We start from the raw sequence: 20,161 nt of genomic DNA on the forward strand, positions 1-20,161 counted from the left end.
GCACCTGCCCCAGCCTGGAAGGTGGGTGACCTTGCCTACCTGTCCACAAAAAACTTACGCTGTCAGCAACAATCTAAGAAACTGGGTCCCAAATTTGTGGGGCCCTTTCCCATCGTGAAGCTGATCAATGCTGTGACTGTGGAATTGCGTTTGCCTAAAACTTACAGGAATGTGCATCCGGTTTTTCATTCCAGCCTGCTGCGGCGAGCCCCGGTGCCGGATGTGTGGCACCCTCCGCTCTCAACACCAGTGCCTGTCTACGTTGATAAAGACACCCACTACGAAGTCAATCAGATCTTGGACTCTCGTGTGCACAAGGGTCGCCTCCAATATTTGGTGGATTGGAAAGAGTTCCCTTCGGGGGAGAGGGAGTGGGTGGAGGCAGCGAATGTAAAAGCCCCACGCCTCCTTCGGGCGTTCCACCGTGCATTCCCAGATTGTCCTCGTCCAGTGGATGCGGGCTAGTGTGTGGGGGGGTCCTTTTTAGGGTGGAAGGATGTCAGGATTGTAGAATCTCTGTCATAAATTAGCCTGAGTTCTTCCATGACAGTTATATTGCTTGGTGCCTGGTTGCCACAGGTCCTATATTCCTGCTAACAATTATAAGTGAAATATGTTGTTGTAACTCTTATCACTTGTTGAGGCCTCTCGGCTGGGTCTGGTTTCGCTATCACCCAGTCAAGGCCATGAGAATGTATCACTGTTTTAATTGCATGTGCCTCTTCTCTCCTTCCCCCCTCCCTTGGGAACTTTCAAGTTTTGGGCAGGAGAATTGTATTGATAAGAAGAAGCAAATCTGTATTCAGGTCAGATTTGACTTCTCCAGTCTTGATGCGTGTAGTACTTCTCAATAAAGCTTTCTATAATTTAGAAGCTAGTTGTGAGTTCTCTTACGTTTGACACAAATAAATAAATGGTGGAAGAGCTCCATATTACAGGCCCTGTGGAACTCAATGAGCTCCAACAGGGCCTGCGTCTCTCCTGGGAGCTCATTCCACCATTTGGGAGGCAGGTCTGAGAAAGCAATGGTTGAGGCCCAGGCAGACTTCTCTTGGGCCAGGGACCACTGACCTGTTGGAGCCAATGGAGCATGAGGTTCTTTGGGGGGGTATATTTGGAGAGGCGGTCTCTCAGGTATGCTGGCCCTAGCCCACAAATGGCCTTAAAGGTCAAAACCACCACCTAGAACCTAATTCGATATTCCTTAGGGAGCTAATGCAGCTGCCTGAGCACAGGGCGTATATGAGCCCTCCACAATGTTCTGGTTAGAACTCTGGCAGCTGTAACTTCTGGAGTAGGGACAAGGGAAGGCCTGCATAGATCGAGTTACAGAGGTCTCATCTGGAGGTGACCGTTGCATGGATGACTGTGGCTAAGTTATCTGGGGCTAGGTATGGTGCTAGTAGCTTATCCTGGTACAAATGGAAGAATGCCTGTTGTGCTACTCTGGTGACTTGAGACTCTATAGAAGGGTAGGCATCAAATATCACTTCCAGATGCCTTGCTGTCTGTGCAGCGGTAAGCTGTACACTGTTCCGGCTAAGTGCATTTCCTCCACTGGTCCCTTCCTCCCCAGCCACAGGACTCCCATCTTTGAAGGGTTCAGCTTCAGGTGGCTCTATTTTAACAGCCACAGCTTACAGGCATCTGGCAAGTTGTTCTGGGGGGAGAAGGGGGAGAGTTTGACCAACCAGTCATCGGGGGGGTAGAACTGGATGTTATCTACATATTGATATCACCCAAGCCTAATCCCTCAGACCAGTTGGGCAAGAGGGCTCATGAAGATGTTGAATAACATTGGGGGAAGAACCGCCCCCTGCAGAATAACACATTGGACTGTCTAGCAACAGAATTGATCCTCTCCAACCGCAACCCTCTGTCCTTGATCCTGGAGTGAGAGAGTAGCCACTGTGGTATCCTCTGTATCCTAGCATCATGATCTGCCTCATCAAACGCTGCTATGAGATCTAGCATCAAGAGCAGTGCCAATCTGCCTCAGTCCAGCTGCCTCTGAAGGTCATCTGTCAGAGCGACTAACACCAACTCCACTCCATAGCCAAGCCAGGAGCTGGACTGAAATGGATCCAGGATTGAGGCTTCATCTAGGGATGCTGGCATTGAGTATGTACTGACCAGCTTGTGCATCTAGCTACCTCTGTAGTGTATATAAGGCACTGTGTGTAGAGGGAGAGCAAGATTGAGCACTCTGAACTTGCCCCAAACTTCATTCATTCATGTAATCATATTTTTTATATTACAGAAAGCTGAATACTGGGACAAACATTTGTTCCAGGATGATTGCCCAGTTTCTAAACACTTAACCTGAGAGTAATTGCGCAACACTTTTACTGTTTATTGGAAGCTAAAGTTCAAAATTTTATCACCTCTGTACACAAGGCTTTCGCGTATATAGGGCAATGTGTGTACAGGGAGAGCAGGACTGAGCACTGAACCTTTGTATGGACAGACTGGAGAAATATGGGCTGTAGCAGTCAGGAACACCAGCATTTCTAATCATTGGTACGCCGTCTGTGAGTATTCAGTTTGTACTCATGTTAGTCTGAATATGAGCAGGCAAGGCAAGCAAGAGAACTTGATCCTTACCTGCCTTGTATACCTGTGTTTGTACATGGTTTTTGATGAGAAGCAAGGCTCTTGAAACAACCCTTTAAAACTGTTACTTTAGCTAAAACCCAGTCAAGTGTTGTAGGGGTACATTTAATGCCTGTGCTGTGGGAGATTAATTTTTTTCCCCTTTGGGACTGTGGATACAGTGAGGGTGAAAGATTCAGCTTACTTGTATTGTCTAGAATCTAACCTGGGAACAGAATACAACTTTTAGTTGATGGGTGCCCAAGTGTTGGCTTTAAAGGTCCTTTCAATGTCTGGGTGGATCACTGGCTACTTCAGGCTGTTTGGGATCTGCTTCACTTCAATTTCAGTCCTAAAACAGCGATGTTCTCAGCTGTTAGAACTCTTTCCCTTTTGTTGTACATTTATTCAATGAAAGCTAGACTTTCATGGAAGGCATGTTGTTTCAGAGGAAGGTCCTTTATTCAGAGAGTTTTATGCAGTTAAATTTTAAAGCTGATGTGCTTTAGGCGTTGTGATGGTGGTGATGAAAACTGCAAGTACCTTGCACTTTGATGCTTCTTATACAATATGGAAATCCATAAGTTGTTTCTCTCTAGTGCAGTGGGTATATAACTTAGTCGCATGTGTATATAACCCAGGTTTTCTCAACCAGGGTGGGAGTTAATTAATTTTAAATATATTTTTTACATATATTAAACATTTATCAGGTTGAGGCTGGGTTGTTTAAGATTTTTGCCCCCCCCCCACTCTGCTTTCCTATATCATCAATTGTGAACCCCTTTGTGGATGGTTTAGGGCAGGGGTAGTCAAACTGCGGCCCTCCAGATGTCCATGGACTACATGGCCGCAGTTTTGACTACCCCTGGTTTAGGGGGAGGGAAAGGATTTACTTTCTGCCATCTGGAAGTTTATGGTTTTAAGGATTGGGGATTTTATGGGTTTTTATGCAATCTGCATTGAGTCCCACCAAGGAGGAAGATAGACTATAATTTAAATAAATAAATAATTATTTAAAATTCTGAATTGCTTGGGTGAGTTTCAGATTGTGATCACCTATGTATGAAGAAAGAAATAAGATTTTCCTTTCCCATTTGTAAGATAAGATTTTTCCATAAGTTGATACAGTTATTCTGTATAACAGATGCTGTTTTTGCTGAGTGGCTCAGCTTCTGAAGTAGACAGCTGTTTGGAAGCATGGTGCCCATTGCATTTTGTTTTAATCAGTGTGGTGTAGTGGTTAAGAATGGCAGCCTCTAATCTGGAAACCCGGGTTTGATTCCCAACTACTCCACATGCAACAAGCTGGGTGACCTTGGGCTAGTTACAATTAGTTGTTCTCACAGAGCTGTTCTCTTAGAGCTCTTTCAGCCCCACCTACCTCACAGGGGAGAGAAAGGGAAAGGTGTTTGTAAGCTGCTTTGGGACTCCTCTGGATAGTGAAAAGTGTGGTATAAAAACCAGCTCTTCTTCTGTTCTGAACTAAAGGATTCTCCAAAACATAATGTGTAACTTTACTGAGCTGTTAGCATAACAAATGTAATACTTAATATAGGGTTTGTCTTAAAAAAAAAGATTGAACAGTTCATCAGTGATTACAAAATATAGTGCTAGATGGAACTTGGTATTTCATGTTGCTGGCAAACAATTTCACTCTGACACTCTGAACAATTTTAAAAATAATCAGTTTCAATATAGAAATGCTAAGGCTTTTAAAATCTTTTTCTTAAAAACATCTATGATTCAAAAAGTAGAACAGCTTCCATGTGGATTTTTGGCTTCTCCTTGTAGAAAATATAGCATTTAGCATATGACTTCAAGTATACTTTGATATGTTTCTCAAAATGTTCTCCAGTGTGCTTGAACAATGTGCTTAAAACCAGTATGCTAAAAAAAAACTTGTGGATGGGAAATGGAAATTCATTGTCTTACATGGTTACTTTTTTTTCTCTTTCCATGGCTTCTGCAGTATTTTGTCTCTATGACTCTATTCCCCCACTAACTTACCTTCAGTCTTCATATTCTTTACTAATTCTATTCCCACCCCTGATAACAACTCACAATTTGAAGATGAATTGTGGAGACAAAATCAATACATATGTCCTTCATTTATCCATCATTAATTATTTGTGTATTTGCTGAGGTAGAAAGAAGCTTTTTGATTCTGAATTCATATCGCTTAATGAGACTGCAAGGAGATACAAAAGTGGTGTACTCCAGATTAGTATTTAAATACTATTTCTTTTGAGTTCTTGTCAACTTATGTGAGTGAAAAACTTCTGCAATTACTTTTTATTTCAGGTTTTCAGTACCTACTCAAATGAAGACTATGATAGGCGTAATGAAGAAGTTGACCCTGTGGCAGCATCAGCAGAATATGAACTTGAGAAACGGGTTGAGAAAATGGAAGTTTTTCCTGTGGAAATTGAAAAAGGTACACTTGTAGTCAAAATAGATTAATTATTAGCGTTAGAAAAATTGGGCACCCAAGGAGTTCTAGAAATGATGTGTAGAAATGTACACCTTTTTCTGTTCAGTAGATAGATTGCCTCCTAAATATTTCATGGTGATTCCAGGACTAAGAGAGCCACTTTGGTGCAGTGTTTAAGAGTGGCAGTCTCTAAACTGGAGAACCAGGTTTCATTTCCCACGCCTCCACATGCTGGGTGATCTTGGGTCAGTCACAATTCTCTCTGAACTCTCTCAGCCTCACCTGTTTCACAGGGTGTCTGTTGTGGGGAGAGGATGGGTAGAAAACCATAACTCTTCTTCTAACAAAACATATCTTGGACTAAGTCCCATTGAACATATTGGAGTAGGATTTTGAGTCCTTTAGTTGGGATTGCACTGTTAGTGCATTCCTGTTCACGATTCAAATATAGAATCATAGAATAATAGAGTTGGAAGGGTCCTCATGGGTCATCTAGTTCAACCCCCTGCATTATGCAGGACACTCACATCCCAATCGCTCATCTATTGTAACCTGCCACCCCTTTGCCTTCACAGAATCAGCCCCTCCGTCAGATGGCTATCTAGCCTCTGTTTAAAAATTTCCAAAGATGGAGAACACACTACCTCCCGAGGAAGCCTGTTCCACTGAAACTGCTCTAACTGTCAGGAACTTCTTCCGGATGTTTAGATGGAATTTCTTTTGAATTAATTTCATTCCATTTGTTCTGGTCTGTCCCTCTGGGTCAAGAGAGAACAATTCTGCTCCATCCTCTATATGGCACCCTTTTAAATACTTGAAGATGGTTATCAGATCCCCTCTCAGTCGTCTCCTCTCTAGGCTAAACAGACCAAGCTCCCCCAACCTTTCTTCATACTTCCCAACCCCTCACCATCTTTGTTGCCCTCTTCTGGACACGCTCCAGTTTGTCTACATCCCTCTTCAACTGGGGTGCCCAAAACTGAACATAGTACTCCAAGTGACGCCAAACCAGAGCAGAGTAAACCTTCCGTGATCTGGACACGATACTCCATTTGATACAGCCCAAAATCCCATTTGACTTTTTAGCCACTGAGTCACCCTGCTGACTCATGTTCAATGTATGGTTTACTAAGACTCCTAGATCCTTTTTGCACATGCTACTGCCAAGACAAGTCTCCCCCATCTCATATTGATGTATTTGGTTTTTCCTACCTAAATACAGAACTATATGATTCAACGGTTTGCATGTGTGATAGAAAAATCACGGTAGCTGTGAAACTAGTTTTTAAAATGTCATTTTTATTTTTGTAAATTGTAGGTGACAGTGGTTTGGGTATCAGTATTATTGGAATGGGTGTTGGTGCAGACCAGGGACTGGAGAAGCTGGGGATTTTTGTGAAAACAATAACAGAAGGTGGCTCCGCGCAGAAAGATGGTCGGTGAGTTTTCAGTAGAGATGCTTATTTGGTTTTGTATTCTCATGAAGAGAAAAGGGTTTATAGTTGCATGTTGAACTTCACCGTGCTTAGCTGAAGTATCTGCATCATCGGGGTTTGCTACTCACTGGAAGTCCTTAACACTTTACTGGTTCTTACGTTCCTACTGATGATGATGATATGCTGTTGAGGGACAAAGCTGAGAATCTCTTGTATGATGGAATGTATTTAAATCAGAAAGATGACATTATGTCATGGATTTAAACTAATTTTCTATTGAATGTATTTCTTTGTTTTCTGTTTTTATCCACCCTGCTATAGTCATTGCTAGAACTTACAGGACTCTGATTGCTTAGCATACCTGGATATCTTAGGCCATTCCAATTTCATCAGATCTTGGAAACTAAGCCAGGTCAGCCCTGGTTAGTATTTGAATGGGAGACCACCAGGAAAGGCCAGGGTTGCAGCATAGAGGCAGGCAATGGCAAACCACCTCTGAATGTCGCTGGCCTTGAAAACCCTAAGGGGGGTTGCCATAAGTCAGCTGCAACTTGATGGCAGTTTGTACTACCACCATCATTGCTTAGAATGCAGTGAAATATTCTGTTGGGTGGTACAATCTGCCCAGAGTTCCCAAAGATAGAATGAAATATAAATCCCATAATAAATAAACAATGTTTGCAGTTGTCCATTCACTGGGCTGGTTGAAATATTGCTACTTCTCCCAAACTCCGTGTTAGGAGATTTTGGGCTTGCATGTTCCTTCCTGCACTCTCCTCCTTGTGTTCGTGCTCAGGATCTCTCTATGCAGTCATTTTTACGTGTGCATGGTGAGTCCTGGAGAAAGGAGGCTCGTGAACTTTATAGCTGCTTTTTATCTCAAAGCTCAAGAGAACATGAAGGGAAGAGGTACATCTGAACAGATCCATTGATACTTTGCACTAAAGCATGTGTTTGAATTATGAGGTATTTGAACTTATAAGAAACTGTAAATATAGTAAACAAAGATATCCAAGGATGCAGAATTAGGATCATTGAAGTGGCTATAATTACAGGGTATTTAAGATTGCAAACAGGCACACAACAGTTAAATCCCTTTAAAGCAAGGATTTACTATGTGCAGGATTGCAGCCAAACTTTGCAGCCCAAATAATGTCAATTTAAAGCTGTGGTCTGGTAGACCTTTTGGTTTCTTTGGCACTTTTTGTGTAAAAGTCTGTCATCTGCAGATTAGATAGACTAGACTTAATGTTATGGTGTCCTGTAACATTGTTGAGATATTGAGAATATTTCAAGTAATACAACAGCTGTGTCCACAGGACAATGATTTTCTGTTGTGGGTTCACTTTAGCCCCCATTATTCTTCAGCAACAGAGCATCCACATAGATATTCCCCCTGCTTAACAGGCTTTGGGTGATGAAAGGAGAAAATGGCAAAAACAGGGGTATGATGGCAGTAAAATAGCACTGATGAGGGTAGAGCTTTTGAGAATGCACCCCTCATCCATGTGATGTAGAAATCGGTTTGGACTGCAGATTTTCAGGAAATATTGTAGCAGAGCAAATGGGGGAAGCTTGTAACGAATAGAAGAAATCCCAGAAATGGATTGCAAAATGCCAGTGTGAGGATGTTCCAAAGAACATGCCTCCAGTGAGGGCCAAGATGAAGCAGAACATCTGTGTGAATGTTTCCTCACCACATGCAGTCATGTTTGAATGGTAGCATAGGGATGAACACGGACCCAAAGCACCCAGTTGGATTCAGGGCAGTTCCCAAACTGAGCTAAAATGCCCCCATCTGAGTTGGTCTGGCAAGTTCAGTTCCCTCTTTCTCCTGGCCCTGGCTTGTTGCAGCTGGGAGAAAGGGGGAGAATCACCCAGGAAGTGAAACTGATGAGTTTAATGGGTTGCAGCCATTTAAACCTAACAGCTGACAGGCATACCTGCTATGAGCCATTTAAAGTGAACAGCTCAGCTGCAGACCCGGCCTGCACCGATGTTAGATTTAAATAGCTCTGAGCAGCTGAATAGGGCAAAAGTCCAGTAAATGTTCAAGGAAGGTAACTTCCACAAACATTAGTTTGGTGCCCCTGCACCAGCCCAAGTTTGTGCCAAATTTTGGCTCCTGAGCTGTTTTGTGCCCATCCTTAGTATATAGTTCTTAAAGGACTGATTCACACAGGTTAAATTTGGGTCCCTGCTCTATTTAACAAAAAGATTAGAATTGTGAGCAATTTTGATTGGGATGTTAGCCTGCATAGAGAAGGCACTTCAGCCCCTCCCCTAGTGCAGTCTCCCTTTTTTATTGTGTGGGGCAAGTTGTACTGCCCCAAGAGTGATACTAATTTGAAAGTTTTTCTTATGGCGTAGTGAGTCAATGAGATATAATTTTTGTAAACATTTTCCCCAGGTAAAATACAGTGCTAAATGTAAAGGATTATTTCTTTCCTTGCCTTTTAGAATCCAAGTAAATGATCAAATCATTGAGGTGGATGGTACGAGTCTCGTAGGAGTAACCCAGTTTTTTGCAGCAACTGTACTAAAAAACACAAAAGGTACAGTCAGGTACGTGTTGCTTTATAAAATGATTAATGAAGCAGAAGGAAAAGCTCCAAACCAATTTAAAGGACTTTCTACCAGAAGAATTAGTATAGACAACTTATTTTCTATTAACTGATAACTGATGGTTGAATTTTGTTTAGATTTCTTATTGGAAGAGAAAAACCAGGAACCCAGAGTGAAGTAGCTCGCCTAATCAGTGAGACATTGGAACAGGAGAGATGTTTGCTGGAGCAGCAGTATACCAATGATACCGAACAGGTAGCAATTAAAAATAATACTGCATACATATTTCAAATATTCTGTATTATTTGTTTAGTAGTATTACTTCGGATGCCTTGGTTATTTATGGGAGTGGTTATTTTTCTCTTGGTTACATTATATTTAGTTTCAATAAAGTAGTTATCAATATATATTTTAGGATGATGATTATGATGATGATGAAGATTCTTTTGAATCACATCTACACGGGAAATCAGTAGAAGTATTTTACCTCCCTGAAAACGAAGATATCAATCTCCCAATGGATATGGATTCTACGCAGTTTCTCCTGAAGTTCAAAGAGGTATAATGCACTTTGGGCTGTATGTTAAATATGCTTTCATCTCTCTGACCAGTGTTGCATCTTGACTGTGCCTTGCAGTCAGCAGGGTTTTATATAGTATGCTGAGTAATTCTAGATTTGAGGGGAAGTTGACATTCTCCCTAAATCTTCTGCTGCTCCTTTTCTAAAATGATCAGTGAATTTCTTTACAGTAGAAAGTAAACATAAGTTTAACAAATTCAGTAGTTACATGTGGCCACAGAGTTTTCAATTGATCTTCTGTTGTTACTTGTCTTTATGATGTCTTTTATACTAGGATATTAACTGGTATGAAAATAAACTTTGGTTGCCATATAAAAAACCATGTGGTGGAAAGCAGAATCTTTTTATTTGCACACAAAATATTCTGTTTTTTCCCGTTTTCTCACTGAGGTACATCAAAGGTTACTTCTAAAATTTTGCTAAGTTGCATAGAAGTTTGGAGGCAGGGTTCCTAAGCAGTGAATTACTCCCCCCTTTTTTGGAGGGGGAGACCTTAGAACCCAGAATTTATCTGGAATCTTACTGGGGGGATATGGTATTAGAGGCAGAGCTCACTGAAGGAATAATTGCTACTTTTGACTTCTTTCTGAGCTCCTTGACAATATGTTTTCTGAGGCTTAGGAGAGCCCCAGAAATCATGACATATATTGCTGAGTATAGAGGATACTAACAGAAATCTATTTGTGCAAGAGTTGATGGATGGATGATTCCTGTTTCTCAGCGTCACCTGGACTTCAGGAGCATGTTTGAATATTAATGCAGTGGGCTGCTGAAAAAAGAGGGGAGGCAACAAAGATCCCTTCTGCAAGTTCTAGATCCAAGTTTTTATATTTTAACTATTCAAATTTAGTTGAATAAGAGATTGAGGTGTATATTTACTGACTTAAATAAAGACACGGTGATACAAGAACAGTAATCTTTAAAGTGTTCTTTGACAAATGTATTGTTATATCATTGTTTAGTTACAGCTAAAACATGCGGTTACAACAGCTGAAGTTAACCAGCTTAAGGAAAAGGTAAGATTTTCTTGTGTAATAAAAACGTCACATCAAGTTTTGCTTTGACACATGCATTTTTTATGCCTGGCCCTATTATGTTTGGAGGACAATGTTTTCCTTGTGAAATGAAACACCCCCTTCCATAAAGCAAGGTGCATGTGTAGAATGATGCACTCCCCTTTCTTGTTCCATAGAGGATCTTCTTGCAGCAGTATTAATTTCTCGCATGTCTGAGAGGATAATAGATATTTTTTTTCCTCTGGGTACGATAAAGGGAAGTTGCTATTCCCTACTTTACGTTGGTCTTCTACGACTAAGAAATTGCCTCTCTGGTAGTAAAAAGATGCTTAGAATTAGATTTGCCAGGTCTAGCCTGGAAAGGGCTGTTATGCATGGTTAACTTTACCAGTTTTAGCTTTTCTGATCAGAGTTCTGCAGGAGAAGAAACAGGTTCAAAAGTTCAAAAATCCATATATGTGGTTTAATAAAGCATTAATTATGTAGTAAAAATATTACTGTATTGTAATACGTTAATTGTTTTTTTTCTCTGGGTATGGAATTCTTAAATATAGAAACTGCTTCTTCGTGGCCTCTACACAGGCATATTTATGGGCCTTATACCTGAGTTGAGCCCAACTCAAAATGCAATGACTTTCTGTTGCAAGCTCTGCCTCTTGGTGTAGTGCAGTGGTCCCCAACCCCCGGTCCGGAGACCGGCACCGGTCCATTGATCAGTCGGTACCGGGCCGCGGCTCCTCCTTGTCCTCCCCAGCTGCTGCCTCGGGGGCTGCCCTGCCACTCTGCTGTTGGCTCACCTTTGGTGCTCCCCAGTGGCCACCATGGCTGAGGCTCCCCCTTGGCATGGCACTGCGCAGCTGCTGCTGGCAGCACCCCCCAGCGGGCGGTGGGAAGTCGGGGGCACCAGCGGGAAAGCAAGTGGAGCAGGGGCTCAGGTGGCGGCGGCGTCCCTCGGCAAAAGACTACCCCCCCTGGGCCTTGGTAAAATTGTCAAGCGTTGACTGGTCCCCAGTGATAAAAAGGTTGGGGACCACTGGTTGGGGATCTCTGATTGTATATGATACCATAGCAGTTAATCTTCCAGTTTGGCTTGAGATGAATAATGAAATGAATACTCCATATAAAATTAATAAACCTATATTATTGTAGGGTTGATGCAGAAGAGCTTTTTGGAATGCATAAAGCCATGTTAGATAGTAACCATATTAGTATCTGTTTATTTAGAATAGATCAGCAAATAAAGCAGCTAGCTGGGTGAGTTTGGGCTCTTCACAGCTGTGTTAGAGCTGTTCTAACCGAGCAGTAATATCAGGGCTCTCTCAGCCTCACCTCCCTCACAGGGTGTCTGTTGTGGGGAGAGGAAAGGGAAGGCGAATGTAAGCTGCTTTGAGACTCTTTCTGGTAGAGAAAAGTGGCATATAAGAACCAACTCTTCTTCTTCAGTAATATCAGGGCTCTCTCAGCCTCACTCACCTCACAGGGAGTCTGTTGTGGGGAGAGGAAAGGGAAGGCATTTGTAAGCCACTTTGAGACTCATTTTGGTAGAGAAAAAGCAGCATATAAGAACCAGCTCTTCTAAAAAATCATTTTCTAGTACAGTAATGGAGGCTGGCTATTTTTGAAAAATGAAATTGTTTAAAGTAGTTGTGTGAAGAATGATAATAACACACAACTAATATTTTGATGATTAATTGCTTTGCAGTTAAAAGCAACAGAAGCTGAAAAGGCTGAATGGGAATTAAGTAAATCTCAGCTCCAGGAAACTTTAGAAGAGCACAAAGAAAAAATAAAGAAGCTGGAGACCTATTGGTTAGAAGCACAGAGTTTATGTAAGACAGTAAATGAGCACCTGAAAGACACCCAGGAACAATATGATGCCCTGGAGAAAAAATACAACAAGGCCAAGAAATTGCTCAAAGAATATCAGCAGAAGTTAGTATATTATCTTTTTTTTAAGGTTTCTCTCACAATAGTTTGTTCTTGTCCTTTTGGGAGAAGTACAAAGTTAGGGTACAGTTTTTGAAATGTTCAGGTTTGGTGGATATGTGAGCATCCCTGTTAAAATATAATACCATTTCAGCCTCAGTGCATGGCTTTGACTGACCTAATGACTTTACTGTTTAGAAATCCACATTTTATTTTATGTGAAAGGGAATATGAATTTGTTTTAAAGGCAATCTGATTTTTTGTGGCATTAGAACTTCAAAGAGAAATAGTTCTTAAATTGGCAGAAGAACATAAAAATAGAAAAATACAAGATTTCTTAAAGCAAATCTCCTACGCCAGCCAGGTTTTACAGAACTTTCACCCTATTACAAAGGGTTTTAAAACGTAGCTAGCCATAAGTATACCATAGATCTGGTGGCATCAGGCAAACAAGGCATTTGCATAGGTATCAGGAACTGGAGCAGGGAAAAGTGAACTTGCTAGGAAACTTGAGTTCTCCCTTTTTGTTGAGAAAGCAGTCACTCTCAGGGCGGTCAATATGGAACCATGGATAGCTGAGATGTACTCAGGGAAGATCTTGAAAAGCATGAATGTCTAGGGTCTGTCTAGCAGCAAATGTTTTGAATGGGTGGGTGGCGGAGAAGGAATTACAAGAAATTTAAAAGCATTCACTCATTGAATATATTGGAATAGTTTTGAGCATTCAGGTTAAAGGTCTTGAGCTAAAAATACTGAAAACTATGTCCCTTTTCAGATAAAACAATCAGTCCAGTGGCACCTTAAAAATTTACCTCTATTCCACCATACATTTTCATGAGTCACAGCTCACTTCTTTCAGATACTATGAAGAATTTTTAAAGTTTCTTCCACATTTTATAGGGAAAATTACTGAAGGGGGAGAGAGTAAGGGACAGACAAAAGCTTGATGTGAATCCCATCATAAGTCTTTCAGATTTGAAGTGTAAGGATAAAATGAAACTATTTTAATTGCACAATATGGTTATGCCTTTTCCCCCAACAGAGAAATAGAATTGATGAAAAAGGAAGAGGACCATGTAAAACTTCTTGACGAGAAGGACCAGGAACATATAAATCAACAGAAAATATTGCAGGAGAAGGTAAGTCATGATGGCTTTTAAACTTTTTTTCTGCAAGTTATACTACTTTTTCATTTTAAAATTGTGTTCTAATATTTTTTAGATTACAGAGCTTGAAGAGAAATTAAAACTATATGAGGGAGCCCCGTATGTGTTTCGGAATAGCTTGGGGGCTGCTGCTCCATGTTTTGAACATGTGACAGAACACTCGGAAGTAAAAGAGAATGCTCAGGAAATCGAGGCTTCAATGGAGAAACTAGATTTTTCTGGTAATTGAATGTAATATGCTTATGTGATTGTTTTTAAGCACTTTTCTCATCATTGTAATAGATGTAATTTACAGTGCAATCCTTAACAGTTATACTCCTCTATTCCTGTTCACTGGATTTAGAGTGGTATAACTCTGTTTAGAATTGTTCATTTCATAAATTAGCTGTAAATAGTATTGCTAGAAAGCAAATACTTGTTGGACATAGTTGGAATCTGAAAAAGTGATAAATCTTGTCATTTACTGGAAGGAATTAATAGGTAATGATATTATGTATTCAACAATGGAACATTGTACTCAAGATAACTTAGGTTTGGGTGAAATTATCAGTTTGTTTTCTGTTATTATTATCTTTTGCTTTTGTAGCAGGTGTGCCTTTTCTTAAGTATGCAGGAGTCAAGATTGTCCCTTTGTCCTCTTCTCTAAAATGATAGTATAATATGCATGGGTGGGGGGCAGCTGTAGTGATGAGAGATTATCGATGCTTAGGCAGGCTTTGAGAAACCCTATAAGTGGTGCGATTGTGCAGAATATGGTTGGAAAGCATAGATGTGTACATGCCCTCCCCTTCCTACCTTCTCCAGGCCCATCATTGGCCATTGTGGGTAAGGGGGGGGGAAGGCTGACATGACCGTATATGGTTATATCACCCAATAAATGTTCAACAAATTTTAAAAATATATTAAAAAATGAATACCACCCATTTGGGAAACCCTTCCAGGGCCATCCAGAAACACCATGGTTTCATGAAATCCTGGTTGAGAAAGTCTGCCTTAAGGTATAACAAAACTTATTTCAGTATAAGTTTTCTTAGAGCGGACTTGAGCTGTATGAAATATACAACTATTGGGCCTTATTTTATATACCTTGGGGGTAGAGGTGGATTTGGGCTATAAAAATTCCGGTTACTTAAAACTCTTCACTGCGTATACGAATGAACATTGGCTTCTTGAGCAGTAGAGGTTGTCTTGCTGGAGAATCCTTTTTAAAAATGTAACACTGAATTTGTTGTAGATTTTGATGTTTTCCTTGAGGACACATCAAGGTTAGACACCAGTGCACATAAAGCAAAAGCCCAGCTCGCTTTGAAAGTGAAACGTCAGCCACCTTCTCGGTCAAAGCGAAAAGAATCTCTTGGAGCCGGACTGAAAGATGCCAGTTCACAGGTACAATATTATTATTTTTCAGTTGTAACAGTGCCTCTGATGAATGCATTCATAATACTTAATTTAGTTATGGTAGCCATTCAGGAATTTCTTGAAAAACAGGCTTTGATTCAGGAAACCCCTTATGTAATTAGGCCATCATTACTCTGAATTCAGAGCAGGTACCTGATACTTCTTCCCTGCTGCCCAGCTGCAGTCTTCCACACCACATTGTGTGCAATTGGAGTCTCTCTTAATCCTGTGGAGCTTTCGGGAAAGGGGGAGCTGTAGGAGCCTGTAAAAGGAAGGAAGAGGCAGATCGATCACCCATGATGGTGTACAAGGCCATTCATAGTTCTTTGGATCATAGCAAAATAAACATAATTTTGGACTGAATTTTTTCCTGATCCGTAGTCCTGAAATTGAAGGACGTTCTGTGCACATTAAAGAAATTTCAGTAATGTGCTCCAATAAGTCAGCAGCACGTTGCAGTATAGTGGGAGGAGGCCTGCATGGTTGGCGTTGATCTTCTAATTTTTATAATTGCCAGTGTTAACCTGTAATTGAAAAGCTGTTTGCAGACAGGCCTAGTGGCATGACCGAACTACCTTTTTTCCCCTTCCAGCAGGCAAAGCACAGAGAGTGGCTTGTTTCTTCATTCTGATATCTTTCCAAGCAAATAAAGAGTCCATTTAGTTGTAGTGTCTGTAGCTAAACAGTATGCAGGCAACTTACCCCCTTTCTTTGCAGCTTTTCACTCATTTCCTGATCTCACTTGGTGGTGTCTTTCCAGAGTGCAGTAGAATAATTGAAATTTGCAAATAATAGCAAGTGCATTCCAAGGAGGTTAAAACTTCATTAAGTCCCATGAATAGGTAAAGGTAAAGGTATCCCCTGTGCAAGCACCGAGTCATGTCTGACCCTTGGGGTGACGCCCTCTAGCGTTTTCATGGCAGACTTCCCCAGTCATTACCGTTTACCCCCCAGCAAGCTGGGTACTCATTTTACCGACCTCGGAAGGATGGAAGGCTGAGTCAACCTTGAGCCGGCTGCTGGGATTGAACTCCCAGCCTCATGGGCAGAGCTTTCAGACTGCATGTCTGCTGCCTTACCACGCTGCACCACAAGAGGCTCAATCATGAATAGGTACACAGAGCCAATAAAGGGGAGAAAGAATGATTTATGCTTTAGGTATGATTTAGGCATGATTCACTCACTGCCTATGTGTGCTGATGACCCACCTTCATTGCTACTCTCCCACCACCACTTGGGTATGCACTGCCTGTATCTTAAAAGTTTGTTTTCAGAACAAGACTAACAACATGCCTAGGGAGGAGAGGGAGAAATAGTAATGTCTAATGACAGCTGCTATATGTATGTGTTTGTGTATATACCTATTTGTGTATGCATACTGTAGTATAGTTTAAATGACAAATAATATTTTATTTACATAGCCATTCTTCCACTACAAACTGTATTCATTTTTAAAGGTTCCCTTGGAATGAGCCAGAGCAACCTGGACCATCCTTTTAACCTTTGGGAATGGATGACCTTATTGGGCATTCTTTCCTGCCTGCCTCACTTGTGTACAGATCCTTCTTCCTCCCCAAAACAAACTTTGGTCTTATACCTGGGTTTTGAAATCCATTAAAATTCCTGGTTAAGAATGAAACCCGAGTGTACTATGGTTAACCAGATGATAGTGGTTAGGGCTGTAAAGGAGGGAGCAGGAAGAATTCATGCTCAAGAGCAGGGGTAGTCAGCCTGTGGTCCTCCAGATATTCATGGACTACAATTCCCATGAGCCCCTGCCAGCAAATGCTGGTAGGGGCTCATGGGAATTGTAGTCTGTGGACATCTGGAGGACCACAGGTTGACTACCCCTGCTCAAGTGAACAGGGTCTGCAGGGAGAGCATAGTGTGCCTTCAGAACCTCTCCCCTACTAATCTCTTGGTCAAGGTTAAGGGGTAAATTGAGTTATATGAACAAAGTTAACAAACCTCAATTAAAGTATTTTAATATTCCTATTTGTGATACTGACAAAATGGTGTTACTTTCCCCAATTTTCATATCACTTCTCTGGAGCTTATATTGCTAATCTAAATAATAAAGAATCAGATCAAGTTATACTTCATAGTTAGATTTATTCTGTTACCTGTAAAATAAGTAGTAAGGATGCAGTTTAATGGAGGGATCTGTAGAATAATTCATATGTTCAGGCAGCAGTGCAGCGTCAGTTGCTTCTGTGTGATTGGGGTTCCGTGCATATGTAGCAGTGTTCAAATCACCTTTCCATAACATGGCATGCAGATTACATGGTGAAGTTCCCTTCCCTATGAGCTTTTAGAGGGCACATACTAGCAGTGCCAGATCCTTGGCAGGGGATTTTGAGGTGTGGAGATTTTACCACTCCATATAATTGATATGGAAAGCCAGTTACAGCTGTGTTTCTGACCATGAGGAATTATTTTCTGCCTCAACTAGGGAGTGAGAAAAGTAAAGATGGGTTTAAATAGTAGAAATCCTAAATTGGAACCGCACTAAAGGTTTAGCAATGATCAATGATTTGAGTTCTATTTTTAAAAGTTTAATTATAAACCTGTACATTTTTAAAATACTTTCAGGATGGTGATTCAGAGGAAAATGCCCAGGGCAAGGTTTCAGAAGCGGCAGAAAAGTTAACTTCCCTGCAGCAGAACGATGTGGACGAAAGGGTTGATAAATACGAGCGTGCTGAAAGCACAGATAGCTTATTAGAGTCCAGTCCATCAGCTTCTGTGCACTCTTCTCCAACTTATAAGACGCACACAGAAAATAGTTCTGGAAATACTCATCCTCCTTCTAATGACGATGCAACTCTGAGTTCTTCTTCAGGATACTGCAAAAATGTTAAACAAAGAGAATCAAAGGTCAAAGGCAAAGAGAACAAAGGTAACTTACTTGTGTGATAGATACAGGAGCAGTCAACCTGTGGTCCTCCAGATGTTCATGGACTACAATCCCCTGTGATAGAATATTTCTATTACTTTGTTCTGTAGATCTACATAGTTACAGTGGCCCAGAAAGCAGTGTGACCTAGGAAGAACACATTTTATTAAAGTTCTACTGGAGTCCTGTTAAAGCAGATTTCTACAGCATATTTCTACAATGTCAGATGACATGTACCTAGACTGTACTTTCTAGTCATGTCCTCTGTGGCCCATAATGGCTGCTGCTGATAAAGGTGTAAACGTCCAAGACATTTTGAAGCCACAGAAGGGGGGGGGACACATTTTTTTGTGAGGAAATTGAGATGTTTGGAAAAAATTAAAATATATGCAGTACTTACTTTCCTATCAAACCTGTACTTTTTATCCCCTGCACCATAAAATATATTACTTACAACTTAGGTAGCATATAAAATGGATACTATTTGGCATTTTCATGTAGTTTAAAATATAAACATGGCATGTCTTTAGAAGGAGTTGCACAGTACTGCACCATACTACCAATAGCACACGTATTTGCACTCAGAAAATTTGTCTGGATTGTTGCCAGCTTGGGACTGAAAGTTTCTGTCAACATTGGAGCACCATAACACCTGGCCTCTAACACCTGGAGTACCAAGGGACTATTGATATGCCCCTTGTGACCTGTAGAATCTCTGAACAGGAGGCAGTGAGACTTTGGTACTAGTCATGGCACACTGCAGATAAGAGTTCCAAGGAAGAGAGAAGTTGAATAGGCTACCCAGATAATTAAGTGCACAAACTCGATCCAGCTGATGACATATCTAGAGATCAGGGACTGCAGCTGCTAAGGTCCTTACTTGGAAAAAACAACCTTTTTATTTGGAGTAGTTAAAACTGTAGTAATTCTGAGGTATGATAAAAAGACCAGCAGGTTTAGAGCATGTCAGATGTCAACGGCCGACAAAGAAGTACAGCATCACCTATCACACAGCAGTTGTTTATATCTAACTTTGTATTCTGGTCTGTGACCACAATAAACTAAACTAACTAATACAGGAATTGTAAGGTTGGCAAGCTTTGGAACATGAAGGCTTTAAATAATTGGGGCTAGAATGCAGTCATATCTATTGCCTTGAAAGCCCTATGAGGGTGCCATAAGTTAGCTGTGACTCCACAGGGGGAAATGAAGGGGGTAGCTAAGGTATTTCTGCCCCCACCTCAAAGTATTCCAGGAATTCATTTTTGAAGGTCCGGTCTTGGGATGAACAGAAATTTATTGATCTCATGGCTGTATACCGCCAACAGCTTTCTGGAACACAGTTGTGACAGGACATAACAGATATATTGATCGGGGACAGTTGTGTTGTTAGGCAAGACTTAGGAGCTGTCCAAAAGGTCAAATGGCCTGCCAATCCACAATCTATATGCTTTTGAGGAAGGTGGGAATGAGGAACAGAGGACAGAAACTGAGGTTAGGTGGTCTCACTAGGAACTGAGAGAATTACTGGATACAGAACATCAGTTTCATTTTGCAAAGCACCTTTATGGAAGATACTTCATATCAATATTGTTATTTGTTAGTCTTGGAAATTATGAATAATATATATATATATATCTTTTTGAAATGTAACAGAGGAGAAAAAGAATGAGGAAAAGGCTGAATCCAATGAAGGTGCCTCTACAGGAAAATCCAAAAGGCGTTTTCCTGATTTTGGGTAAGATTTCTTCATCTTTTAATGATGGTTTAGTGAAGTTCTTTTATTGTCTGACTGAACTACATTTTTAAGACATGGTGGTAATCGGCAGTTTGCACGTCTCTTGACAATAGAATCTCCTGGGAGTCTTTCTGCATCTTGATGTTCTGCTGGTGACAGTGGGAAAAGGCTCACTTTCACCTAGGAAGCTGGCTTCTTATTTGCATATCCCTGATTTGGTCATGATGACCATGGTGCAGTAACCTTGTACCTTACCGTACTGCTGTCAACATGGGACTGCCTCTGAAGACTATTTGGAAATTACAGCTGGTGCAAAATATGGCAACCCATTTATTAGGGGCTAACCATCAGGATCATGTCACTCCTAGTATGAGTTGCTTCACTGACGGCGAATTAGTTTCTAAGTCCAATTCAAGG

General features: G+C 41.0%; 1 protein-coding gene across 2 annotated transcripts in view; it reads left to right on the top strand.

The window, feature by feature from the left end:
* The window catches only part of LOC143829214 (neurabin-1-like), a 60,826-nt gene that overhangs the window by 18,489 nt on the left and 22,176 nt on the right, over positions 1–20,161 (top strand). For both annotated transcript variants that reach the window (XM_077319712.1, XM_077319713.1), the window contains exons 3-14: positions 4,894–5,026; positions 6,342–6,462; positions 8,920–9,024; positions 9,162–9,279; positions 9,440–9,583; positions 10,567–10,620; positions 12,323–12,552; positions 13,589–13,685; positions 13,768–13,933; positions 14,947–15,098; positions 17,703–18,009; positions 19,663–19,744. In XM_077319712.1, coding sequence (XP_077175827.1) covers positions 4,894–5,026; positions 6,342–6,462; positions 8,920–9,024; positions 9,162–9,279; positions 9,440–9,583; positions 10,567–10,620; positions 12,323–12,552; positions 13,589–13,685; positions 13,768–13,933; positions 14,947–15,098; positions 17,703–18,009; positions 19,663–19,744 — 1,709 coding nt within the window. The remainder of the gene's footprint in view (positions 1–4,893; positions 5,027–6,341; positions 6,463–8,919; positions 9,025–9,161; positions 9,280–9,439; positions 9,584–10,566; positions 10,621–12,322; positions 12,553–13,588; positions 13,686–13,767; positions 13,934–14,946; positions 15,099–17,702; positions 18,010–19,662; positions 19,745–20,161) is intronic.

Source organism: Paroedura picta, chromosome 2, assembly GCF_049243985.1.
Source record: "Paroedura picta isolate Pp20150507F chromosome 2, Ppicta_v3.0, whole genome shotgun sequence".
NCBI lineage: Eukaryota > Metazoa > Chordata > Lepidosauria > Squamata > Gekkonidae > Paroedura > Paroedura picta.